Below are 26,388 nucleotides of genomic sequence, written 5' to 3'. Positions count from 1 at the left end.
GCACGGACGAATCAGGGTTATTGGGGGTGGGCCACGTCTTTGCTACGTTTTTTTGCTACTGCGATCCTCTATGCTTACTTTTAGCACTTTATACGTGTTTTGTTAATTGTGTTTTGTGGACGTGGCAGTGGTCCGATTACGCCCATCTACGAAGTCGTAATTTCTTTTGTACTAGGGAATGTGGATACACAGTTTCATAAAAATATTTTTTACTAAAGTTACAAGTTGCACGAGCGGATGGACAAACAACCGACAGTCTCCTCGATTAGGTTTAGGTGCAATCATTGGGTGCACAAAACTATTATACTCTATAGCAACATGTTGCAAGAGTATAATAATTAGTTTTCACTTGTAAAGATGGAGTGGTGAAGAGATATCGAAGTTTTAGAAACCATTGCAGGGGAAGTAGACAGGAGGCAAATAAGGCTCTGTATAAAAGTTATTTCACAGCACTCTATGTTATAGTTCCTTTTCAAATTTAAATACAAAATATGACTCTTATATCTTTTCAAAAGAAGGAAGTTTTACATTTGTATTAAAGATACGCGTTTTATTACTTAAATGCTTCATTGGCTTCAAAGTCTTGCCATTTCTGCAACCATAGTTTTATAGAGCGCACCCATTTCAACTGACGCCCTTTGTTTAATACTTGCTTCAACCATGGTATAAAGGCCAATAACAGCAATTCCTTTCAACAGTTCTCCGTAAACCGTTTCACTTACTTTTACTCACGATGATGCCGTCATTCAAGAGCAGTGAATCCGCACCGACTGTGCCAGATTTTGTAGATATACCATTATTTCAAATAAAATTTATGGGCGCAAAACTTTTCAAATGGACTCCGGATGAACCGAGAAGCAAACTGCAAATAACCTTACTAGGAACATTTTGCGTTTTTGCTACCTTCAATTTCACAAGCATGTTGCTCTTCGTCATCAAGGACGAGTTAGAGACTTCTCTAGATATAACTGAGTTTATACTGTTTTGGGGTTTTGCGCTCAATGCAATGATGAAGGGCGGTACAATGGTCTGTTTTCGACGTGACATCGAATTTGTACTAAAAGGTTTAATTGCCAGACATCCAAAAACGGAGGAAGAACGCGAGGCTTTTCAATTGGTGCCATACTTTCGAACAATAAATGCATCCAATAAATATTTGTCAATATGGCATTTAAGTATAACATTAATATTTGCTCTTCATCCAATGGTGTCATCGTTACTTCGTTATATATGGCGTGACGATACAAATGAAAGTTATGACTTCACGTTTCCCTTCATGATGGCATATTACTATGACACAAATCAACCGTTAACTTATGCCGTTTCATATTTCATACAATGCTGTGGCGCTTTTTATATGTCACTGCTGTTTTTGAGTGGCGATTTATTGCTCATCTCCATGGTACAACTAGTTAATATGCATTTCGGATATTTAATCTATAAAATAGAGAGTTTTCAACCAACCGGTACGGATGCTGATATGAGAACGCTGGGACCGTTGCTGGAATATCACAATGAGATATTGGAGTAAGTTTCCAAAGGCAAACGCAAAAATAATCTTCAAGATACCCTTTTAACATTCGACATTAAGGAAATGTCTTGAAATACCCAAATTGATGTTTTCGTCTCTGACGAAAGTTCGGACTCCGCCGAAAAATTGGAAAACTCTGATCCAAAGTACTTCAAGGCGCAACGGAATTCTTACAAAATGCCGAAAGTTCTCTCTTCTTGATGAGTTAGTACTTAATACTTTTATATTCTTTCAGTTATGCCGAGCGAATCGATGGCACTTTCAGCTTGGCCACATTTCTCAACTATGTCGGCTCATGTTTGGTACTATGTCTCATTGGTCTTCAAATAGTTTTGGGTTCAGAGGCTCTGAGCGTTATTAAATTCATCGGTTTTCTTGTTTCAACCATAGTGCAAGTCTTTTTCGTCTCCTATTTCGGCAATAACCTGAAAGATTTGGTAATTAAAAAAATTAAAAAACATTTATTTTTCAAATGCATATTTAAAACATATCACATTTCGTCGAAACTAAAGAGCACTGGTATAAGTGATGCGTTCTACAATCATCCCTGGTACGATGCAAATTACAAGTACATGCGCATGCTGGTTCTACCCATAGCACGTTCTCAGCGTTATGCTCACTTGACAGCTTTTAAATTCTTCGAAATCTCAATGGATAGTTTTAAGTCGGTAAGACATAAATATATTATACACTGAAATAAGCTACTTTACTTAGATGTATATTCCCTATTTCCACAGCTCTGTACAACTTCTTATCAATTTTTTACACTTCTGCGGACAAGCATGGAAGAAGAGGATAGTTAGATGCATAGAAGTTAAGCGGAATTTATTCTGGGTAATCGCAGAGATATTTTTAAAATAGTAATTTCGAAAAATATATGTACCTATTATTTCTGAAAGTTGTGAGGTACCGGGCATATACTGAAATGAATTTTATGAAAGATAGTAACTTCTTTAATGTTGATAAAGTTTTGCTGCATTCGTTTTATAAGAGAGCCTGGAAAATTAAAGAAACCCGAGTTATTCCTTGATCTTTATTATAATAAGTTGATGTCTTTGATCAGATTATGATAGGATTTGTTTATAAAATATTCTGTTTAAATTGCAGAACAGACAGAATAAAAAGCAATTATAGCAATTCGCACGGAAGTTTATATTTTTGGTATATTCAATGAGAGTCAACCGGAAAATAAAAAATTTATTTTTGGAATATATTGGACTGGACTGATTTAATATATTTTTGAGAATATGTTTCCACACAATTTCACACATTGACTGATATATTTGGCATAGAAGAATACAGAGGTATTACTCATTAGTCATACATCTGTATATCTAGGAAAGCATTTTCACTTATATCCTTAGCTATCCTTCATATTGACAAAAGTACACACTGGGTGTCCTAAAATTACAATAAGGTATATGTCGTCTACTTTAGAGGAAGTATTCATTGGATTTGTTTCATTTACCGACTAACGGAAATCTCAGTATTAAGTCGTTGAACCGGCAGATTCTCATATTCGATAGCTCAGAGCTTTTAAAATTGTGGTCCTTTTTCGAACATTTTTTACATGAGAACCGCTATACCTTGACAATATTGGCTTATAGTTTTATTCGGATATTTTCACTGGAGATTGACGCAATTTAGTAATGTGTTACATGGAATGTTGACCTTGTTGTAGTCCAATTCCATGTATTTTCAAACGGGGATATGAGAAGTTTATATAATGTTATGTAATGAATTCGGTAGAAATGAGTTGAGTAGTTGAGACATAAAAGCGTGGCGGCCGGCGTTCGCGGTAAAATTGATTGCTTTAGAGGCATTGTTATTATAAATTTTATTTTTTATTTTTGCAAAATGAACTCAGTGGTATGCAACCTGATCAAGTTAAGAATGATATACCAATTTGTCAAAGCTTGGACGTGGAAGGATATTTTTTAGAGACATTTGTAGAAAATTTCCAAGCTTATTATGAAAAAGCTGAATGGGGATCTCTTTGTTGGTCCCGAAATACGCCAATACATGAAAGGTACAGATTTAATCAAAGTTATGTATGTATGTTCCGTTAAGGGTAGCTCGGAAAAGTTTTGTGTTGAGAGTCGAAAATTTTTTAGGTAAACAAGTACCAAATGGTGAAAAAATTGTCCAAAATATCTTGTTGTATCAAGTTAGTTTATATTCGCAATCATTTGGATATGTTTACGGTTAATTTAGACAATTATAGTTAGAAACAGAGTGCTGTACCTCTTGAATCAAAAATGATAGAATAATTGGATCAGGGTTGATGGGATCGTTCCATTATCACAGGTTACTGCTGATCCTTAAAAAATATTGTTAACTAGAGAATTGTAAAGGAAGTACTCATAAAATACGCTTAATTACGATATGATATACGTTTTCGACATATTTCTCTCTATTTACTTTGATGCTCCATGCTATTTTGTTTCATGTTTTCTGTATTTTGTTATGTAAAATGAAAATAAAGACAATAAAGTAAACGAGAGAGAGAGCGTATCCAAAACTGTTCTTATATATAAGACAAGAGAATCATTGTAGACCAGTGTTATTAGTCCAAAAATATTATTTGCAAGTACCAAAGGCCTGAGTTCGGGTACAAGCGAACATTTTATACTCTTGCAACTTTCATTAATCAAAGCCAGGGAAATACCTCACGATGTAAAACGTTAACTAGAGGATCGGAATCTAAGCAATTTTATATAGCATACACCATATATAACTTATGCACTGACCTACATATATCGGGTGATTTTTTAAGAGCTTGATACTTTTTTTAAAAAAAAAACGCATAAAATTTGCAAAATCTCATCGGTTCTTTATTTGAAACGTTAGATTGGTTCATGACATTTACTTTTTGAAGATAATTTCATTTAAATGTTGACCGCGGCTGCGTCTTAGGTGGTCCATTCGGAAAGTCCAATTTTGGGCAACTTTTTCGAGCATTTCGGCCGGAATAGCCCGAATTTCTTCGGAAATGTTGTCTTCCAAAGCTGGAATAGTTGCTGGCTTATTTCTGTAGACTTTAGACTTGACGTAGCCCCACAAAAAATAGTCTAAAGGCGTTAAATCGCATGATCTTGGTGGCCAACTTAGTAATTTCAGTAATTTTGAACAGTACCGTTATATGGGGAGTGAGCGGGGTTTTCACCCGATTTCATCCATTTTCACACTATCAGTAGTAGTTCTTGTAATATTCATGCTGGGCGAATTCGGTTGTATTAGCTTTAGTAGTTTTAGAGAAATCGAATCCACTTTTTCAAAATTTTTACCCACTGATGCCCCTTGCTACTGCGATCTCCTGTGCCAATTTACAGTTTTATATCTTAATTTAGTGCTCAGTTATGACACTTTAAGTATTTTCGGTTAATGGCGATTTGTGTGCGTGACAGTCCTCCGATTACGCCCATCCCATACCTGCATACCAAGTTTCATCAAGATAACTTAATTTTTGCTCAAGTTACAGCTTGCACGGACGGACACGGACGGACAAACAGAGAGTAAAGCGGATTTCAACTTTACTCGTCACCCTGATCATTTATATATATAACCCTATATCTATCTCGTTTTGTTTTATGTGATACGTACAACTTTAGGTAAACAAACTTATAATACTCTGTAGCAAATGATTGCAAGAGTATAACATGTAAGGAAGGGCTAAGTTCGGGTGTCACCGAACATTTTATACTCTCGCATGGTAAAGTGATAATCGAGATTTCATTATACGTCATTTACATATTTTTCAAATACCGTATTTTTTTAAAGTTTTATTCCGCTATCATCATTGGTTCCTAATGTTTATACTCGTATTATACAGAGAAGGCATCAGATGGAATTCAAAATAGCTTTATATTGGAAGAAGGCGTGGTTGTGAACCGATTTCACCTATATTTCGTACATGTCATCAGGGTGTTAAGAAAACATTATATACCGAATTTCATTGAAATCGGTCTAGTAGTTCCTGAGATATGGTTCTTGGTCCATAAGTGGGCGGCGCCACGCCCATTTTCAATTTTTAAAAAAAGCCTGGGGCAGCTTCCTTCTGCCACTTCTTCCGTAAAATTTAGTGTTTCTGACGTTTTTTGTTAGTCGGTTAACGCACTTTTAGTGATTTTGAACATAACCTTTGTATGGGAGGTGGGCGTGGTTATTATCCGATTTCTCCATTGAACTGTATATGGAAATGCCTGAAGAAAACGACTCTGTAGAGTTTGGTTGACATAGCTATAATAGTTTCCGATATATGTACAAAAAACTTAGTAGGGGGCGGGGCCACGCCCACTTTTCCAAAAAAATTACTTCCAAATATGTCCCTCCCTAATGCGATCCTTTGTGCCAAATTTCACTTTAATATCTTTATTTATGGCTTAGTTATGACACTTTATAGGTTTTCGGTTTCCGCCATTTTGTGGGCGTGGCAGTGGGCCGATTTTGCCCATCTTCGAACTTAACCTTCTTATGGAGCCAAGGAATACGTGTACCAAGTTTCATCATGATATCTCAATTTTTACTCAAGTTACAGCTTGCACGGACGGACGGACAGACGGACGGACAGACGGACGGACAGACGGACAGACAGACAGACATCCGGATTTCGACTTTACTCGTCGCCCTGATCACTTTGGTATATATAACCCTATATCTGACTCTTTTAGTTTTAGGACTTACAAACAACCGTTATGTGAACAAAACTATAATACTCTCGTTAGCAACATTGTTGCGAGAGTATAAAAACGACTAGTAGGAGTAGTGATTAATCTTTCATACGTATAAGTTCCAGTTACGCTTTGGAACACAAAATCCTTATGATATTCTCATATCTTCAGCTTCCAAAATTGAGCTACGTATTAATAATTTGAATTACCCCTAATTCGCAATGAGGCCATTTTTAAACACATGGTTCAATTAAGAAACCGCAGAACACTTCTTACATCGATAACAATATTTTCTTACTTTCTTTACTTACTATTTGAGACCTCTTTCTATTTTTTAACAACAGTATTGCAAATTATATCAAATTATCTTATTACAAATTATATTATGTAAATATTATCATTTTACCGGTCCCTAATAATTATATAATGATTTAATTTGTCTGACAATATTGAGATAATTATTTAAAAACAAACAGCTGATGTGATTTCCATGTCTCTCCAAATGAACTTCGATTAAACACATTATATTTTATAAAAACGGTCAAATTATTTCGCTTCATAATTACTTTGCAGTGGCGTAGACGAAAAGAGATAGGGGGCTAGAAAACCCATTATGGTGAAGTACAAGTACCGTAGTCACCAGACTTAAAGAAAGTAGTTTCGAGAACAACATGCTGAAGCCAACTGACCCAAACTCTTTGACATCAAAACGGAGTGGATAAGGTAGAACCTATGCATTCATTATTAGTTGATTGATTTAAGCTATTCTAACCCTTTAACAGAAGTTTTCCTACGAGAACAGCTTCAAACTGTTAATAAAAAATATTTCTTTTTATAATATTAGGTAGTCGAAAAAGTCTTTTCGTATTTCTAATCAAACTTCAACTTTTTTTATATTTATACTAATAAATAAATAAAGAAATATGTAAAATTTCGGTCGACCACTTTTTGCATTCTTCCCTTTTTTATACAAAAATTTCAAAATATAGCAAATTTCTTCATTATTTTCACTCATTTTTGAACAGCTGTAACTTTTTTTCAACTGCCACGAATCTAATTTACTTTGGTTAAATGAAGCTTAAAATCTCACCTTTCCAACACTATATGGTATGATGGTATGCAATTGGTAGCACTGGAAATATACGACTGCAACGACAACTATTGACAAAATACGCAAAGACTTATTTTTTTGACTACCCAATATTTGGCAAAGGTAACTATATCCAGATTTCGAATGCATAAGACATCGCAAACTACTAAATGGATATCAAAAAACTATATAGATAACGGATATTTGATATTAATATCGCCATTAAAAAAGTAATTCTCTATAATGTCTTATTTTGCCTTAAAGAGTATTCGAATAATATGTACATATATAATTATATACAACATTATATGCTGAAAAGTGTAGCTGAAATAACTAAAATAAATCATATTTGCCTTTAATTCCACATTTCCTTCAAACGGCGCCTTTTGCTGCGTGCTTTCCTCCTACATGTATAAAAGCCTTTTCTGCCGTTTACTTTCAACAATTCTCAAGAGTCTCTAAGTTTTAATCACAATGACGCCGATATTCAAAAGCAGTGAATTCGTACCAACTGTACCGGATTTTGTCCATATACCATTTTTTCTAATAAAATGTTTGGGTGTAAAACTTTTCAAATGGACACCGGATGAGCCAATAACTAAACTACAAATAACACTACTGGCATTATTCACGGTTTTTTCGATCTTCAATTTTACAAGCATGTTGCTCTACGTCGTCTACGAAGATTTGGAGACCTTACTGGATATAACTGAGTTTGTTTTATTTTGGGGATTCGCGCTGAATGCTCTGATGAAGGGCATTTCGATGGTCTGTTTTCGACGCGAAATCGAGTCTATACTTAAGGGCTTAATTGCCAAACATCCAAAAACGGCGGAAGAGCGTGCGACTTACCAATTGGTGCCATACTTCAGAACAATTAATATATCCAATAAATATTTGTCAATATGGCATTTAAGTATAACATCAATATTTGTTGTTCATCCATTCATAGCATCGATACATGATTATGTAAGCCGTGAGGATAAAAATAAAAGTTTTGACTTCACTTTACCCTTCATGATGACCTATTTCTATGATATAAATCAACCGTTAGCGTATGCGGTTTCATATTTCCTACAATGCTGTGGGGCATTCCATGTGTCACTATTATTTCTGAGTGGCGATTTATTGCTCATCTCCATGGTACAACTAGTTAATATGCATTTCGGATATTTGATCTATAAAATAGAGAGTTTTCAACCAACCGGTACGGATGCTGATATGAAAGTGCTCGGACCTTTGATGGTATATCACAATGAGATGTTGAAGTAAGTACATTTATAAACGAAATTTTATTAAATTGGATGATGCTCAAGAGCCCGTTTCATTAACGATTTTAGTAGCTTTGGATAACAGTATTTAGAGGACACAATTGCCACATGATCTAACTAAGAGCTGTGAATAAGATTTTTCTTTGAAAATATTCAAAAATTTACAAAAGTCACACGGGCAGATGATCTAAGGATACTATATATATAATATATATACACATGTATGTGTCTTGGTCAATTCGCAACCCGAACAATTTTAGCTATATTTAAATAAAAATTACTATTTAACAACCGATTGTAAATATTAGTTTGTAAGCCGGACTGTCAATTGATCAGTGAACTATGTAGTTTCCATCGAAAAAATTAAAATTTTACGAACAAGTTTTAGTGTACGGTTCCTCCATTTGATATCTACTATTTCCAAAATGTTGAAAGCTCTGCTTTTTTCTATTAGTTATAGTTGTTTTCTTGCATATTCTTTCAGTTATGCTGAGCGAATCGATAACACTTTCGGCTTGGCCACACTTCTCAACTATGTCGGCTCATGTTTGGTACTTTGCCTTATTTGTCTTCAAATAGCGATGGGCTCGGAGGCTGTGATCGTCATTAAGTTTATCGGTTTTCTTGTTTCAACTATAGTGCAGGTCTTTTTCGTCTCCTATTTCGGCAATAATCTTAAAGATTTGGTAATTTGAAAAAAAAAAATCCAAAAAAATGCAGTTTTGAAATTTATATTCAAAACTTATCGTATTTCATTTGAAACAAAGAGTACTGGTATAAGTGATGCGTTCTACAATCATCCCTGGTACGATGCCAATTACAAGTATATGCGAATGCTAGTTCTACCCATAGCACGTGCTCAGCGTTATGCGCGCTTGACGGCTTTTAAATTCTTCGAGATATCAATGGATAGTTTTAAGTCGGTAGGACATATGTCATAGATTACGGTAAGATTCCACAGATACATTATACATATTATATTTTTACAGCTCTGTACCACATCATACCAATTTTATACACTATTGCGGACAAGCATTGAGGAAGAGGATGTTTAAATTAAACGATGGTTGGCGGAAGTTTTTATTGGTAATCTTAAATATACTTTATAAATAATAATTTAACAGGCAAACCTAGATGGTGTGCATAAATGGTAACAAATATTAAACATGAGAAACATTTGTTTTCTTAGGTTTAAAATAGCTGCATACATTCTGCTTTACTTTTCTAAGGATTGACTTCACTTTGCTTGGACAAATTCAATGGAATGGATCAACATAGTGAAGCATCCACGTCTACTTTTGTCTATAATTTCGGTGTCATCGATTTTTAAAGTCATTTACTCTGTCGTTCCAGAGTTTTATTCGTAGCAAAACTCCAATTTTTCGTTACTAATTCTATTATATCTTCTTAAAGCCCAGTTTAAGATGAGCACCTAATTTTACAAAGTTTATTCTATTTTGTTCAAAGCTTTAATATACTTTTAGCGCGTAATTGCAACTCTTTAAGTCTAGTATGTGTCCTTGCACATGAAAAGTTACCATTTCATGTTCTTCAATTATTGCTCATATTACTTCATTGTATAGATTAGGGTGTCAACAGAAATTAAATTTTTATAACAGAATATTGCCTTGGTCACAGTCGTCGAGTGTACTAAGTTTCTTAGGAGATTCTGTACAGTTTTCCTCTATCGTTTCTTGTCTACCCTCCATGGATAGAGATTGTATTGTTTAGGAAATCGGAGGTTTGAAACCTTTGAAGATTTCATCGGCGCTGCCCTTAAATCATTTAATGCACATATCTTCCAAACCGCTTAAAGTTACAGCAATCAAACTGACTGAGAGGAAGTTATTTTATCTACTATACAAATCAAGTATATATAAAGTTATCAGAGTAAAATTTTCCACTCATGACGCCCTCAATGTGTAAAAACAGGTCAACAATTCCCTTAGACCAATATACATACGTATGTGCATAATAAAAATATTTTTGAACCTCCAGTTGTCTTTATAACACATCTATGGTTCAATATGTAAGAAGTCTTAATGTAATGTAGAAATAAACCCTTTCTAATAACAGTGTGTCCTCTTTCTTTTAATGAATGAATCACGGCGAAACTCTCCAGAGTTTGATATAAAGTTTTACCAAACCCTGAAGGGGTTCTGATAAATACAGATAACCTCTAATACTTTAGATTGACCGAAAACCGAGAATGTGAGTTTCACAGAGTTGTAGTACAGATTTCTAATCTCAACACGATGGTTGTGGCACTACGATAGACAAAGTTATTGACACATACATAAAAAGATGTTCTATAAAATGTGCACCAAACTCCATAGAAACGTCTTTGGCACTTTGTTTTCAACTTTGTACCAAAGCATGAGATTAGATTCAAAAATTTTTTCAAGTACCGCCCTAATATACAAACATATAAATTCCTATATTTTTCACTCATATTTTATGGCTTTGTAATTATTTCCGCTTTTTCATACTTTAGTCATTGTTCATTGTCCGAGAGTACATTACGTAAACCCTTCAGCTATGTCGCAAATCCCTTTTGTATGACCATAACGGTATTTGCTGTAACCACACCGTCTATTATGTCTGCATAATTTGTACCTACAATTAAAAAACTTTTTATATTTATTTAGCGGCTAAAACAGCCTAGAGCACGAAGAGCCAACCGAGCGGCCGCCATTTGTCCACTAACTGCCACACGCTGCCACATGCCGTAATACGTTAATATCAGTGACCATAAAAGCGATGTTGTCATCCATCAAAAGCGACTGTGGGGTACTTTGGATCGGTGTGTATACTATATGTGTGGGTGCCATGGTGCGATAATAAAGGGACAACGGCGCGCGTAATGCTCATAAAGACACCGAATAAAGTATTCTAAAGCACCACAACAACAACAATAATAACAATCAAGAAAACAAAATTCAGCAAGATTATGATATAAAGTGCGAGATATAAAAATAAGCAACAACAAAATTATGGCTTAACTATGTATGTTCCCAAAAATTCATGTTTGTCTTGCCTTTTCTTGGACATTTTTCGGTCATACGCGTTAACATACCCATTTTGCGGTCTTATTGTTGCTGTTATTATTGCATTTTGTTTTTGGTTTTTTGTTTTGCATTATTTCTCCATAACTCCAAAAACAAAAACCAAGCGAAAGCGAAAAGTCCTGCGAATTACAAAACCAACGAAATAATTGTATGCGACATTCTTTCGGTTTCACGCTTTGGGAAATTATGCAAATTCTTTTTTATGCTTGAAATGTTGCCGCGTATAAAGCGTAGCAGCTCATACTCTCATTTCGGTAATAAACATAGAGAAAATTAAAGAATAACTTGCATATTTTGAATGTGTGCACCCGAGTGTAACAAGGACATGAAAAATACTCTCTTATATACGAGTCTATGTGGGTTTGTCTGAGTCAAAAAATGTTATATAAAATGTGAGTACTTTTTCTATAGAAATAAAGTTGAAGATTAATAGAAACCTTGTAGACAATTTTTGGTAATTATTTGGCTGAAATTTTAAGATCGAGAGTTTGAGAATATATGCTGTATCAAAATTGTACATTAAATTAAGGGACTATGAATTCTCAATGCTACTCTTACCACAACGTCTTGATAATTTTGTCATTTTTTGTGGAAACAGTTAACCCAAAGAGTTGAAAGTTCAGTAAGTCGACGGTTCTAATCGTGCCCGAGCCATAATCTTAAACCAGTAAAACAAAATCGATTCTGAACTGAAAAAAAATCTATCGTTGAGTCATCAGCACTCCACTCAACTGTGTTCAATTTGGATAAATTTGACTTGTGTTACCCTGCAACTCAAATATCTCACTCTAACATCATATACCATGTTCGGACCGACATTGAAAACATTTTGAAAACACATTTGTATGTTGTGGAATCTAAGTCGTTCGGACCGATAATGTGTGTTTTCGATGAGTTTTCATTGACAACTATCAATAGCGGCATTCTCTTGCTCTTGCAAGATTGTACGATGACACAAAATGCAAAAATCCTATACCGAAATATGCAAGGCCAAGAGAGCACCCATTGCAGAATGTAGTGATATATGACGGCACAAAAATAAACGTGGGTTTTGGTCTGACATATTTAAAGCCATTGCAAATAATTTTCTGCGTGTGTTTTTTGTTGTGCCGTTGCACCAAGAGGAAAATTCTGCAATTTCTGCACCGTGCAAGGTTTTGCAAGAGCAAGAGAATCCCCCTAATATGAGAATATCAAGCGACAGCTGTTTTTGTTTATGGAATGTAAACAAATATCAAGTGACAATTTAGGGCCGGCAAAATATGTCTTCCAAAAGCATCGATTAAACTAGAGCAGGCACCGATTATAATGAGTGGAATGTTAGTTTTCAAGTAGTTTCATGGACGAAAACACAAGTTTTCGTGCGAAAACCAGTTTATAGTTACAATTAGAACTCCAATCTACTTAATGCTCTGTTTGAAAGTAGTAGTTGAATTTCAGGTTTCATGTTTTGTGGATAGCAAGTGGTTAAAATAGATACATATAAATCCCATTTAGCTAAAATTACTTATGTGCCACAGTAAGTTGGGTTCCCATTTCATTAATATGGGAATGTCAATACTGGCTAGCGTACCTGTGATGACACCAAGTTGATGGTAGTTGTTATTTACATCGTTAAAGGAAAATGTATAAAGTGTCATAATAAGCACTAAATTAAGAATTATAACTGTAATTTGGCACAGAAGATCGCAGCAGCAAGAAGCACCTGTGGGCTAGAAATTAAAAATGAAGTGGGCGTGGCCCCGTACTCTAATATATTTAAAGTACATAATCGTTCAAGCCAAAATAACCAAATTCGCTCAAGATAAATCCCTTGGATAGTGGATGATAGAACTAGTATTAGGATTTTCGGACACCCGGCTGTTATTGGTGATTGAATGTCAGAAACTTCTATCATTTTAATTGCTTGCAAAATATATATAAAATCGAGTCAATACTATCTCCTAGTACTGTATATAATTATTTTCTAATATAAAATTATCAAAATGGCGGTCTTTGATAAAAATTCCGTTCCTTAAGGTATTTCCTGGCTTTGGTCATGGCTAGTTTAAAAAATCTTGGATATCTTAAATACTATAGTTTAATATCAAAAATATAATATCTATTGAATTACCCAAATAAATCAGTCCATCCGCCATCAGGCGCAACGTCTTTGCCGAATATTTTGCGGAATGATTTTGGTGTGCGAGTTTACAAAAATCAACTCGTACAAGAATTGAAGCCGGACGGACAACAAGCGCGTCCCATGTTCGTGAATGGTCCTAAAATGAGATGGCGACCGATAACGACTTTACCGGGAACTAGTTCAACGATGAAGCTCACTTTTCGCTGAGCCGGTAAAATATTAATCAAAGTTTTCGTATTTGGAGTAATGATTATCCTCAATCCATTGTTTAGTCGCCTTTAAATCCTCAAAAGGTCACAGTTTGGTGTGCTCTATAGTCTCAGGAAATCATTGGTCCATATTTCTTTAAAAATTAATCCGGCCATAATGTCATATTCAATGGGGAACGATATAGAGCCATGATTAACGACTTTTTCGTAGCTTTTCTTCCAACAATTCCAATTTATGGGAGGAAACTTTTGATGAGCGCACTATGGCGCGTCGTAGGCCGAAGCGTGGCCTTCAAGATCTTGCGATTTAACGCCACTGGATTATTTTTTGTGGAGTTATTTGAAGTTGCTTGTCTACGCAGATAAGCCTGAGGCAATTACGACTTGGAAGAGAATTATTGCAGGAAGTGGTCGAAAATTGGGCCTCGCGGCATAAACATACATACAAGCTTATGCATTCAAAGCCTCTAGTAAATTATAGCTGTAGCTTTATAAGACATTTTCGCGAAATTTATATTTCTTTCCTTCTCCCTTTCTGCGAAAATGTATATACAAGAGTTTTCCAAAGTAAACAAGACTTAAAAAAAACAGAACAAATGGTTGTTCGGCAAAATCAATTTATTTTATTCCAAATAGTCTCCTTCTGCTTCAAAATAGTTTTTTTCACTGTCCAAGAGCATGTTGAACGAGTGTTTAGCTCGTTGGCCGGTATGGCCGCCAGTATGCCGGTGCAAGCCTTTTGAATGGCCTCTGCGTCTGCAAAACGCTTTCCATTCATGGGCCAATACATTTTTCCGAAAAGAAAGAAGTCGCACGGTGCCATATCAGGTGAATACGGCGAGTGGTAAATGGTTAAAATGTAATTTTTGGTCAAATAATCAGTCACAAGCGTCGATCGATGAGACGGCGCATTATCGTTCAAAAAACGCCAGCTTTCATCTTCGCGATATTCGGCCGTTTCGTCACCAGTCAGAATATTCTAAAGAACGTTTTTGTCCTATTTGCCCTCTTTAATGATGCCCTTCGAATGTTGAATTCTGAGAAATTCTTGGTCGTCAGTCAATTTGTGCAGAACAAACCATGCACACACCTTTCGTAAGCCCAAATGTTCGTTCAAAATGCGATAAATCAATGTTTTGGAGGTGCTCAATTCCATTTCCATGAATTTCAATGATGATTTCGGCTGATTTTTGATGAATTGACGTAGGTGATCACGGATTTTGTTTGGCCCACATATTGATAGTCATTTATGTCCTCACGACCACTTTGAAAACGTTGAAACCACTCGTGCACTCTGCTACGGGATAGGCAATCATCGCCATAAATTTGTTTCATCAATTGAAACGTTTGCGGTGAAAGTTTAACCAATTTTAAAACAAAATTTAATGTTGGCTCTTTGTTCGAAGCTCATTTTCGCACCGATAACACAAACATACTGACACGTAAAATGCAATAACTTCACTTCCAATCAATGAAATGTCATGCAATTCTCACTGGACAATCGATAATGATAACAGATTCTAACACACCAGTGGACATATATATGGCGCCACCAGGGGGCGCTAGATTCAAAAAGTCCTGTTTACTTTGTAACGCCCCTTGTATTAATAATTTTTTAAGGCTTTCAGCGACCAAATGATACAAAGTGGTTATATAAATCAAATTAATTGAAATGAAAGTTGTCACTACAGTTTAGGAAACAAATTATTTGCAAAGCCAAATGACGACAACTAATCAAAGCTAATTAATGGCTATTAATAACACTAGTTTACAGCCATTTTAAGACTGTGATGTTAGAGGCTGTTTCTTGCTAAAAATTTCTTAACACATATGTTTTTTTGTGTTGTAGTCAAGGAGTGTAGGTGACAAACCACCACCATTTATTAAAATGACAAAAATAGCTATTCCTGATGAAACAATAATGAACTCAAATTCGTAATCAGGACACGTCAAATACAAAAACCTCTTGGTGCATCAGTCGCAAACCTTTCTTTAAAATTTGTTGAGTAGTGTAATTGAAATATTTTACGGCGATGAGTAAACATTGTCCTAGTAACGGTTTTAGAAGCAAACAATAAAATATTAATTATTCAACTTTTTTATGGCATATTTTACTCGGGGCTTTAAGAATTTAATCTCCTTGGGTACACTGGGACATAGCAGCAAACAGGATATAACATTTTGTTATTCATATGTATTTTAAGAAAATCACTTGTTCGTCCTTAATAAATTGACAAACTCGCACAGAATTTAAAAGGATTAGAAAGTTGACTAACGCTATACAACACAGCTAATTGCTTAATTTATACTGATAATAGGGGATGCGATGACAATTCCAAAAAAAAATACCATTGATTGTCAAGAGAAACGTTATTCAAAAAAAAAAAAATTATTGAAATTTATTTCGTGAAAACGTTATGTGTGCACAAAGTGGGATTTTTTACGATTGCTATGCTAAAACATTTTAATGAAAGTCATATATCTTTATTTCAAAGATTTAAATGAGGACAACTTTTCAAACAACAGTTGCGATGTTTTGTAAACTTTATCTTAAAGCAACGGATATGTGGTGCTGTTAGATGCTGGATGTACTCTGTTGAGTGGCAAAAGAGAGGTTTGCCGCACGCACATATTCTTCTTTGGATGGTGGATGGTGGTTACACCAAATCAAATTGATAAAATCATTTCTGCTGAAATTCCTGATCCAGAGATGGAAGCAATATTCTACGAAACCAATATGGTTCATGTACCTTACGGATACCACAATACCACTTCGGTTTGTATGTCTGACAATAAATGTACGAAACACTATCCAGGTGGTTTTCTTTCGGAAACACAAACTAGAAATGATGGATATCCAATGTATCAGCGTCGCTCACCAGATGACAATGGCAGAACATTTAGCATTCAATTTAGAGGCGTGAATATCGAAGTTAACAACACATCGAAGTCGACAACATATGGATCGTACCATATTCGCCACTGTTGTCTAATTCACATTCAAAAGTCATATCATTGTTGCGTATTGCAGTTTGGTGTAATCGATAAAATACGTGTGTAAATACGTCACCAAAGGAAGCAACATGGCGGTTACTGATCTTGAATGATACGGTCGATACGTGAACTGCAATAAAGCGCTTTGTAGGATATTTACTTTTGCGATTCATGAACGTTTTCCGACTGTTGTGCGTCTCGCAGTTAATTTGGAGAGTGACCAAATAGTCTGTTTCAACACAGAGAATACAGTACAGACAGAGAAAACACCCCCAGCAACAAAATTAACATTTACGAGTTTTTGCTCAACTTTCGTCAGTGAACCGTTTGCGAGAACTTATATATTATACATACAATTACAATTACAATTGCTGGAACATGATAATCACTGGAATGAAGTTCGCACACTTTTCGCGATGATCAGCCATCAAATTCGCGTCAATTATGGAATACGAACAAAAATGACATTGCCGAAGACATTTTACATCGTATTCGCTAAGAATTGGAAATGGGTAAATTCCGGTTGATACTTCCGGTGGTTTGATATCAATTCCATCTTCCCTTTACCAATTCACAAAAGATGAACTCATCACGAATATTCGGACATTGGACAAATTATCCTAACTACAATTCCTTAAGTGCACGCGCAATGTTAGCTGCCAAGAATACCGATGTTGTTGACTTAAACTGGAAGATTAAAAGTCAAATTCCGAGAGACCTGCGCTCATACAAATTGAACGATCGTGGAATTTCTAAATTCTTTGAATAGGTTTGGTATGCCACCGCATCATTTGCGTCTCAAGGTTGGAGCTGTCGTTATTATGTTCCACAATCTTCAGGCGCCGAAACTGTGTAATGGAACCTGACTGATTGTGACGCAGCTATCGAATACAAAGGGGCAGAATGCTTGATTCTACGAATTCCTCTGAGTTCTATTGATCTGCCTTTTCAGTTCGAACGTATTCAGTTTCCAGTGAAAATTGCATTTGAGACACAAGGATAGTCGCATAGTGTATGGTATCCATTTGGAAATGCTATGTTTTTCACTCGGCTAGATATACGTAGCCTGCTCACGAATTGGAAAACCATCTTTTCTATATACCGGAACAGAAACCAAAAAATGTTGTTTATCAAGCTGCGATACGTTGAAAAAAAGTGAAATGATAGATTCAACTTTTTCATTTCTAAACACATAATTTCACGCAGGACAACGACTGCTGGGTCAGCTAGTACTTAATATAAAGCTTTGCTGGCTTTGAGAGTATAAAATTCTCGGTAATATAAAGCTTTGATGGCTTTGAGAGTATAAAATGCTCGGTCGCATCCGAATTTAGTCCTCCCTTACTTCTTTTTAAATAACTTCATTTATACGACGGTATAAATATTTCATTCGACCAGCACATATCATACACACGTTTGTTACATAGTGAACATGCCACGAAAGTGAACTTGATACTTTTTGTTATCCATGCGAGTAATTGACTTTTAAATCTTAGCGTCGTAATTTCACATCATTAATTGAACACTGCCATCTTTATTATTTTTGATTTCCTGTGAGGATAAATGCTGTGTTCCATATAAATGTTGTGGAACATTTGTGAGTTGAGCAAGAACCCCTACATACATACATATATCATTTACATACCGAACCAAAAGATCATGTAAGTGAGTGTTTAACTCAAACAAAACGCATTACAAACGAATCCGAACACACTACCGTGGATCTTTGGCCAATATACCCGTCTTATGTAAGACCGAACTCCTTTTGTCAAAGCCTCCAAATCGATCAGATAATAATTTTTTTTGCTTTGGAACTTCTTCTATGTTAGCACGGTGAAGTATTTGAAGATAGTGGCAATTGTTATGAACCGTCAACTTCTAAAGAACCGCTTTTAATTAAGTGATTTAGTACGTGATTTGAATCTTTCTAAACAACAAAGTTAGGTTTTGGGGTCTAGAATAAACGACTGGAATTTACTTTCTCCTTATATTAATTTTTTTTTATTTCCGTAATAGTGACGATGAAATAATACTTTACTTTTCTAAAGCTGGTGTTTTAATCTATTGTAATAATGTTCGTGTTGTATTTGTACATTTTGACTCCTCAAAAACTAGTTTTAAAGCAGTGTTGCGGCATAATGAAAATAAACTTCCTTCAGTGCTGGTTGCTCATGCAAGAAAGTTACGAAAATATGAGCGATTTTAAAGGCATAGCACATTTACTTGGCGCTATGCGCTAATTCTTTTCTTGCGGCACAGTTGTCGGGAGCTTACGAGGGCACTGCGCAACGATCGATGTTCCATATGTTTTAAGAGCGGTAGGGGGACAAAAAATTCAAAATCTTTGGAATGGTATGAACGAACAAAAATTTTTTTTGCAGATTATTAAAGGTGAATATTTTCCTCGTTGTGTCACATACTTTTTAATTTTTTTTAGCGTGAAGAACACTTACAAAATTTCGATTGTTTAACAAAAAGTTATGTAAAATATTATTATTTAAACAAAAGGACCATGAAAAAAGATTTATAATATAACATGAACATTTTTTTTTGACTTTTCATCGATTTATCTCCAGTAGTTTATGAGAAAATAATTTTATAATTTTATCGTGCTCTTAATTTCAACCTTCAATAACTTTAACACAAAAAAAAAGAATTTTTACAAAATATTTATATCACGGGGTATGATGATCCCCTTCCTAATAAAGCGGTAATTTTCATAATTGGTAATTTTCAAAATTTTCATGGACCACTTGACGTGGTTTGACCCAAATCTGAAAGAAAAATTCCCTAAACTCAGTGAAGCAAAAATTAAAAAGGAATATTTGTAGATTCGCAAATACGGAAACTGGTAAAAAAATACTGAATATTCAGGAAAAACTCACCAGGGAATACTTTGTTGGCGTTGCCTAAAATTTTCTAGGATACCATAAATAGTAATACTGAAAAGATTTAATTAATTTATTTGTAAGGTCATTTAAAGCTTTGGGGTGTAAAATATCCATAGTAATACTCATTCTGGATCTCATCTGAATTTATTCCTGACAAATTTGGGTTCATTGGTGACGAATAAGGCGAGGGATTCCATCAAGACATTCCTTAAAGAAGAAGCGTTATCAAGGGAAACGGAGCGCGGGAAAAAACAGACCTTTCAGAGGCCAATATTCATGAAAATCATAAGTATTTTTTCTTTATTAAGCAGCAATTTCTCTAAAATTAGCTGATAATTCTACTTTTTAAAAATATATGAATATATTTTGATGTCACAAGAAATTCTGATATGAGAAAATTTGATATGAGTTTTCCTGCGTAAAAAAAATTAAATTTTGTCAAGGAGTTTTCAGATTACGTTAGCTTACAATGTACGAGATACATTAATACATAAAACTGCATTAAACTAAACATAATATTCAACAGGAATTATGGATAGATATTTGCCATTATAGTATACAAATTATAAAGATCTGTATAACATTTTTAAAATGTTTTTGAGGTAAGATTTGTGTGAGAAGTTGCTATGAATCGTAAAAGTCCCTTCTTCTTTATTTTTTTTTTTTTTATAATTGAGCTCGATTCTCGAATCTCCTTAAATATTTACCTATTAATCCGTCCCACTGTGCGGCGCTGAAAATCTCGCTTACATAGCACCTACTCAAGCAACTGCCAGCAATATAACAACAAAACGCGAAACAGACCCTTATTAACATTGTCCCTTTTATGTCATTAACTTTAGGGGTAGAAATTTATACAAAATTTTGTTTCAAAGTCAATTGTGACGTTTCTAGTCCTTGTCCCTATTTCTTCTATATGTATGTGCTTTATGTGTTTGTTGTTTGGAATTTGTTGCAACGCTTGTTCTCTTTATTAATTTTGGTCCTTACTAGCTGCTTGTTTGTTATTACACTCGCTGTTGCTTACTAGTATTCGTAACTCGTTATCCGTTCATCATTTCAATTAATTTATATGTTAATTTTCTGATGCGGTTGCGTTAAATTTTAATTTTTCAATAATGCAAAAGAAGACAATTTTCATTAACAGCGTCAGCTTTATTTTGCCTGGTAGCAACAACAATGACAGTAAAAACAATCAAATCAGCTATTTAGAAATTTACGTTGTGTGGATGGAAAAATACTATTAAGGGTACTATGAAGAGTGTAGAATTGTTTAGCATAGCAAAAAACTTGCATTTGATATGCTTGGAATGGTTCTTGGGAATTGAAAAGAAAGTGTGATGAATACGCCGACTAATTTGATGTATAGGATGACCTATTTATTGGTGTTCACTTAAGATTATTAAGTCCCTTGCTATGATATCCGTTCAAAATGAATAATTATTTCACAAAAACTCGCCTTGATATTTACGCATCCCATGTTTTAAAAGGTCAATTAGCTGTAACTATCAAGTGTTAATTGACTCAACATGTTTAGAATTTTAACACGCAAAATATAGCTTAAACAATGACGCTTAAAAATTGTTGTGATTACAACAACTTTATAGCGCTCTTCATTAGTTTATAACAAAAACATTCATGCCTGCATTGCTTCACCCAATGCAATTAATTTATGATTAAAACTGACGCTGGACGGCAAAAAAAGTATATTTAGTGTCTTGAAAAATTACAGCAAACAATTTGAACAAGGAAGGTAAGTGCTAAGTTCTGTTATTTATATGAGGTGTAGGGCGAGTTTTCATCCGGTTATATTCACTCTAAGCACAAATATACACCGTTATAAGAAAAACACGCTCTCTCAATTTTATTAAGGTAACTCAAATATTGGCCGATATATGAGGAACAAAGCTACCCCAGGTTGGAAAATATTTATATTAGGTAGACGGGGGTTAAGGGAAGCCCTGACCGCATTGAATCCATATGTAGCACACAGACATAGTACTATTAGGAAAGGATTCAGTTATACATCTGACACATTTACCTGTATTTTCGATAAGAAGGTTTAGTTCTGTGGTCCAAATATTCGGTATCTAAGGGCTTGAACAGCTTTTGTTGGATTTGGACAATTTTTGGTCATAGGGCGATACTCTAAACGTATTATTCGTGCAAAGTTTTATCCCGTTATATTTATTGATTCTTGATTTGTACATTCGAAAGGAAAAAAAGAGGTATTTAAAATTGTGGCTCTAGTCCGATTTCGCCCATTTTCACACTGTAACATAAAAATTTCAAAGAAATGCCACACACCAAAGTTAGTTGAAATCGGTTTGGCCGGTCTCGAGAAATGTGTTTTCACCGAAAAGTGAGCGGTGCCACGCCTCTCGTCCAATTTTTATGTATCTTCTGTATTTAAGTAGTTATTGATTTATTGCGCTTTAGGTAGTTTAGGTTAACACTACCGTTGTATGGGGAGGGGGCGGAGTATTATCCGATTTCCTCCATTTTAACACCTTTTATGAGAATTGTTCTAAGCGAATTTGACTATTGTAGCTGTAGTCGTCAGAAAAATGTGTATATTAAACCTATTAGTTGGCAGGGCCACCTCCACTTTTGAAAAATTTTCAGCCCATAGGTGTCCCTGCTACTTCAATACCTTGTGCCAAATTACGGCTCTATATCTTGTTTTAGTGTTCAGTTATGGCACTTTATATTTTTTCCTTTAATAGCGTTTTAAGGGCGTGGTAGTCGTCCAATTACGTCCATCTACGAACTCGTAATTTTCTTTTGCCAAGGAATATGTGTACCAAGTTTGATCAATATATTTTAATTTTACTAAATTTACAGCTTGCATGGAAGGACAGATGGACGGACAGACAGACAGACTGTCACCCGGATTTCCTGATCATTTATATATTAGGTTGGCAAATATCTCCCTTCCGCTTTTTTGCTCTTTATTCAATGCTTTATGAAAAGTGTTACAGTGATCGGATTTAGTCTCTTATCTGACGCTTTTGAGCCAAATTTTGTTCAGCGATGAGACTCATTTCAGACTCAATGACTATGTAAACAAGCAAAATTGCCGGATCTTGAACGAAGAGCAACCTGAAGAAATTCAAGTGCTGCCATTTTTTTCAGAAAAACCGACGATTTGGTGGTTTGTGGGCCGGTGAAATCATCGGTCCAACCATTATTGCGCCATATAACTGACTATTTGATACCTAAAATTGAAGCTCGTGATCTCGGTGATATTTGATTTCAACTAGAATGCGCCACTTCCCACACATCGTATTTACTTTATATACTTTTTCCTGTGGAGATACGACGAAATGCTCGAACGAGTCATCAAAAATTGAACTCAGCGGGTGGACCAGCCGAGACGTAGATGCAGCCAACATTTGAAAGAGATAATTTTAAAGAATAAATGCCAGAGAATGTTCCTTTGAATGATAATGAACATTCCCCATTAAATTTGGAGCTTATAAGTTATTTCTTTAAAAAAGTTGGAACCTCAAAATGAATCACACTTTACAAAGAGATAGGTTTTTTGTAGAGATAGACATAATAATTACATAATGCTGATTTTGACAAACGCTTAGGCATATTATACTGCCCAGAAGGGTCTTCATCTGTTAAGTTGCTAATAACTACACTATGGTCTCATCCTACTTGTAAGTGCGAATTTACTATATCATTTATGTAATGTATTTGTTGGTGGAATAAAAACACATTTTTTTTCGGATCATTTAAATGTTCTTTATTTAAAATATTTTACTAAATTACTACACTATTTCCTTGTTTATCGTAAGTTTTGGTTAACTGTACTCCATTTGTATTTTATTTTATACTTAATTTATATAAATTTGCAAATTATTACCTAAACGACTAAGTATATATTAAGGTGTGTGTCATGTATAAATGTGCTCAATCTGTCGAAGTGAGGACTTGAAAGTTACATATATGATAATAATTGCAAAAGGTGGCCAAAGAAGTGCCTTAAGTCTTCAGAAATAAAACACGAAACATTCTAATTTTTCTAGCGTTTGGAAAAATAAAAAATTTGACAAACAGAAGATGTTCTCTCTTACTCTTAACGTTCGGAATTTTTTTGAAATGTGGTTTGCTTGTAGTTGTAGTAAGTTGCAAATTGGTTGAGTGATAATTGTGTTTTTAGTTTTTATTTTTTTGTGTAAATAAGTTTCGGTTAGTACTGGTTGGTTTGATGGTGTTCGATTTATGATGTCTTCTTTACTATTCTGTTGTAAAATAGTTTATTGCGCGTATTTCACTTTCCATTTCAGTTTTTCACGCCACCACACCAAAAAAGTTAATTATTTTGATCTTTTTTTGGTATTATCCGGCAATCCAGCAATAGTATGCTCTGCGCACAATTGTAGGCTAAGCGCAATGTTACTGTCCGTTATATGCATCTCTCTTGGTATTAGCTTAGCCTACTTTTGGGCGTTACTTTCAAAACTAAAGTCAAAGAGTTTTCTGGGCGTCTTATTGTTATTTTATAGGTTTTTCTTCAGCATAAGTATTATTTCAAATTCGAAAAGTTTTGCCTTTACTCGGCAATTATACACTCGTTTATTTGTCATCTAATGGTATTGTGTATTTCATTGCATATGTTTAGCAATTTGCTCAACTGTCATTTGTTCAATTATTTATTTATGCGTTAAGTTATTGATTCTTTTTTGATAACTGTGCAGTATGTCATTTGGGTTTCTGTCTCTTTCTTTATTTGTATATCTATTGTTGTTTTAATTCATACTGAAATAACTTTCTTATTTAATATGCTCTTGCTTACTATTATAACTACAATATTTCTTACGTGTTTTTGTTCTCAATATTCCCTTGTGCTGCTTTGACGTTATAATTTTTAATTTAATGTTTATGGCTATATATTTTTGTTTGATAACTCCCTTGTCTGTTGTAATTTGCTTACAGTTATTGTATAATTTTTAAAGAATTACGCTTAACTACTTATGCATGTATGTTATGTATCCTTAAATGTTTAATCGCTTAATAGCTTAAATGCATAATTACTTAATTTCGGTTTAGTTCTTCAATAATTTGTAATATTTACTTTTATTTAGTATATAAACTCCCTTGTATTGGTTTTTATTTGTTATCATTTGTTGTTTTTGTTGTCTCTTCTTATATTTCAAATAATTATTTGAAATTTTTAAGTATTTATAAGTTAGTTGAGTAAACATTTACAATTTCTTAGTCATATTAATAAATTTTTTTTAATTATTTTCGAGCGTATGTGTATTCTTAGTTTGTGTTGAAGAGTTTCGAACGAAGAAAGGCATAGATTTTTTTGTTTAAGATATAAGTGGTTTTGAAAAGCATAAAAGTACAATTTTAATGAATAAAGTATTAGTAACTTGTTCAAAATGCATATGAACAGGCTAAATATTAAGAAAATGTATATTAAAACTATGGTTCATGAAAAGTTTAAAAAAATAAATTAAAACTTAAAGCTTATGCTATGACTTGGAACACAGGTTAGGTCTAGCAATCTAGCTTAACAATGTCAAACAATTGCAGATTATTGTGTCTAATAATTGAAATTGTTTATTATTAATACCAATAGTTTGAAATTATAGAAAATTATACAAAAAGCAAATTGAATTAAATTTTTAACTCGAAATTTTTAGAAAATTATAAAGTTCAAACAGAGATTAGAAACTTTTAGAAAATTTGGTTCAAAAAAACTGAACTACAATTTCGTAGAAAACTATAATTTTTACAAACAGCAATATTTGGAAATTGTAGAAAATCATATGAAAAAATAAATAAATTTTTAGAAAGTTATAAAATTAAGTATATAGAAAATGTAGTCCTAAAAAAAGTTTAATTTAAAATTTTTTCGGAAACTATAATTTTCACACATTGACAATTTATTGCAATAAAAAAAAAGAATTTCAATTTTAGTATAAATATCAAATACATAATTAAAACCAAATGGTAAACAAATTTTCCAGTAAATTGATTACTTAATAGCTGTATATATTTTCTGACCGATCATTGAGTTATAATTTCATGGTAATCAAAATTTTTCGATATATGAATGAATAAATCTAAATCCAAATTATTCGCTGATGAATTATATTTGAGCATTTTGCCGCCATAATTTAGAGCTAAATTTTATACCTTCTTTTAATGGATTTCATATATCGTAGGCATATAATAAACATAAATTTATGAAGCATTTTAGACATATTTATAAAAATAAAAACCACTAACAGCACTGTCTGTTAATACACATATTTAAATTAGAAAAGTATGGCAATCTGAAAACGAAATCAGGCTCACAACAAAGCAAAAAATTAATTAAATTATATGTTCTGATTTTTATACTCTCGCAACAAAGTTGCTAAGGAGAGTATTATAGTTTTGTTCACATAACGGTTGTTTGTAAGTCCTAAAACTAAAAGTGTCAGATATAGGGTTATATATACCAAAGTGATCAGGGTGACGAGCAGAGTTGAAATCCGGATGTCTGTCTGTCCGTCTGTCCGTCCGTCCGTCCG

At 34.1% G+C, this 26,388-nt stretch overlaps 2 protein-coding genes across 4 annotated transcripts; both read left to right on the top strand.

The window, feature by feature from the left end:
- Window positions 1-712: 712 nt before the first annotated feature.
- LOC126763191 (odorant receptor 67c-like) lies at window positions 713-2,670 on the top strand. The gene is made up of 4 exons (XM_050480481.1): window positions 713-1,527; window positions 1,767-1,968; window positions 2,044-2,199; window positions 2,269-2,670. The coding sequence occupies exons 1-4, from the start codon at window positions 734-736 to the stop codon at window positions 2,332-2,334; spliced, it is 1,218 nt and encodes a 405-aa protein (XP_050336438.1). The 5' UTR covers window positions 713-733; the 3' UTR covers window positions 2,335-2,670.
- Window positions 2,671-7,751: 5,081 nt separating this feature from the next.
- On the top strand, window positions 7,752-11,914 carry LOC126763192 (odorant receptor 67c-like). 3 transcript variants are annotated; one of them, XM_050480483.1, is made up of 5 exons: window positions 7,752-8,559; window positions 9,047-9,248; window positions 9,330-9,485; window positions 9,552-9,648; window positions 11,211-11,914. In XM_050480483.1, exons 1-4 carry the CDS (start codon window positions 7,766-7,768, stop codon window positions 9,615-9,617), a joined length of 1,218 nt encoding a protein of 405 aa, XP_050336440.1. In that variant the 5' UTR covers window positions 7,752-7,765; the 3' UTR covers window positions 9,618-9,648; window positions 11,211-11,914. The 3 variants fall into 3 exon arrangements, with proteins under 3 accessions (XP_050336440.1, XP_050336441.1, XP_050336439.1); XM_050480484.1 differs by lacking the exon at window positions 11,211-11,914 and adding an exon at window positions 9,752-10,641; XM_050480482.1 differs by lacking the exon at window positions 11,211-11,914 and having other exon boundaries at window positions 9,552-10,641.
- Window positions 11,915-26,388: the final 14,474 nt, after the last annotated feature.

The sequence above is a fragment of the Bactrocera neohumeralis genome, chromosome 6, assembly GCF_024586455.1.
Source record: "Bactrocera neohumeralis isolate Rockhampton chromosome 6, APGP_CSIRO_Bneo_wtdbg2-racon-allhic-juicebox.fasta_v2, whole genome shotgun sequence".
Taxonomy (NCBI): Eukaryota; Metazoa; Arthropoda; class Insecta; order Diptera; family Tephritidae; genus Bactrocera; species Bactrocera neohumeralis.
This window is presented reverse-complemented; position numbering and strand designations above follow the sequence as displayed.

Coding starts and splice junctions, on each gene's coding strand:
- LOC126763191 (XM_050480481.1), top strand. CDS start 734: ATGATGCCGTCATTCAAGAGCAGTGAATCCGCACCGACTGTGCCAGAT. Junction 1,528..1,766: donor TATCACAATGAGATATTGGA/GTAAGTTTCCAA, acceptor ATATTCTTTCAG/TTATGCCGAGCGAATCGATG. Junction 2,200..2,268: donor CAATGGATAGTTTTAAGTCG/GTAAGACATAAA, acceptor CTATTTCCACAG/CTCTGTACAACTTCTTATCA.
- LOC126763192 (XM_050480483.1), top strand. CDS start 7,766: ATGACGCCGATATTCAAAAGCAGTGAATTCGTACCAACTGTACCGGAT. Junction 9,249..9,329: donor GCAATAATCTTAAAGATTTG/GTAATTTGAAAA, acceptor TTTGAAACAAAG/AGTACTGGTATAAGTGATGC. Junction 9,486..9,551: donor CAATGGATAGTTTTAAGTCG/GTAGGACATATG, acceptor ATATTTTTACAG/CTCTGTACCACATCATACCA.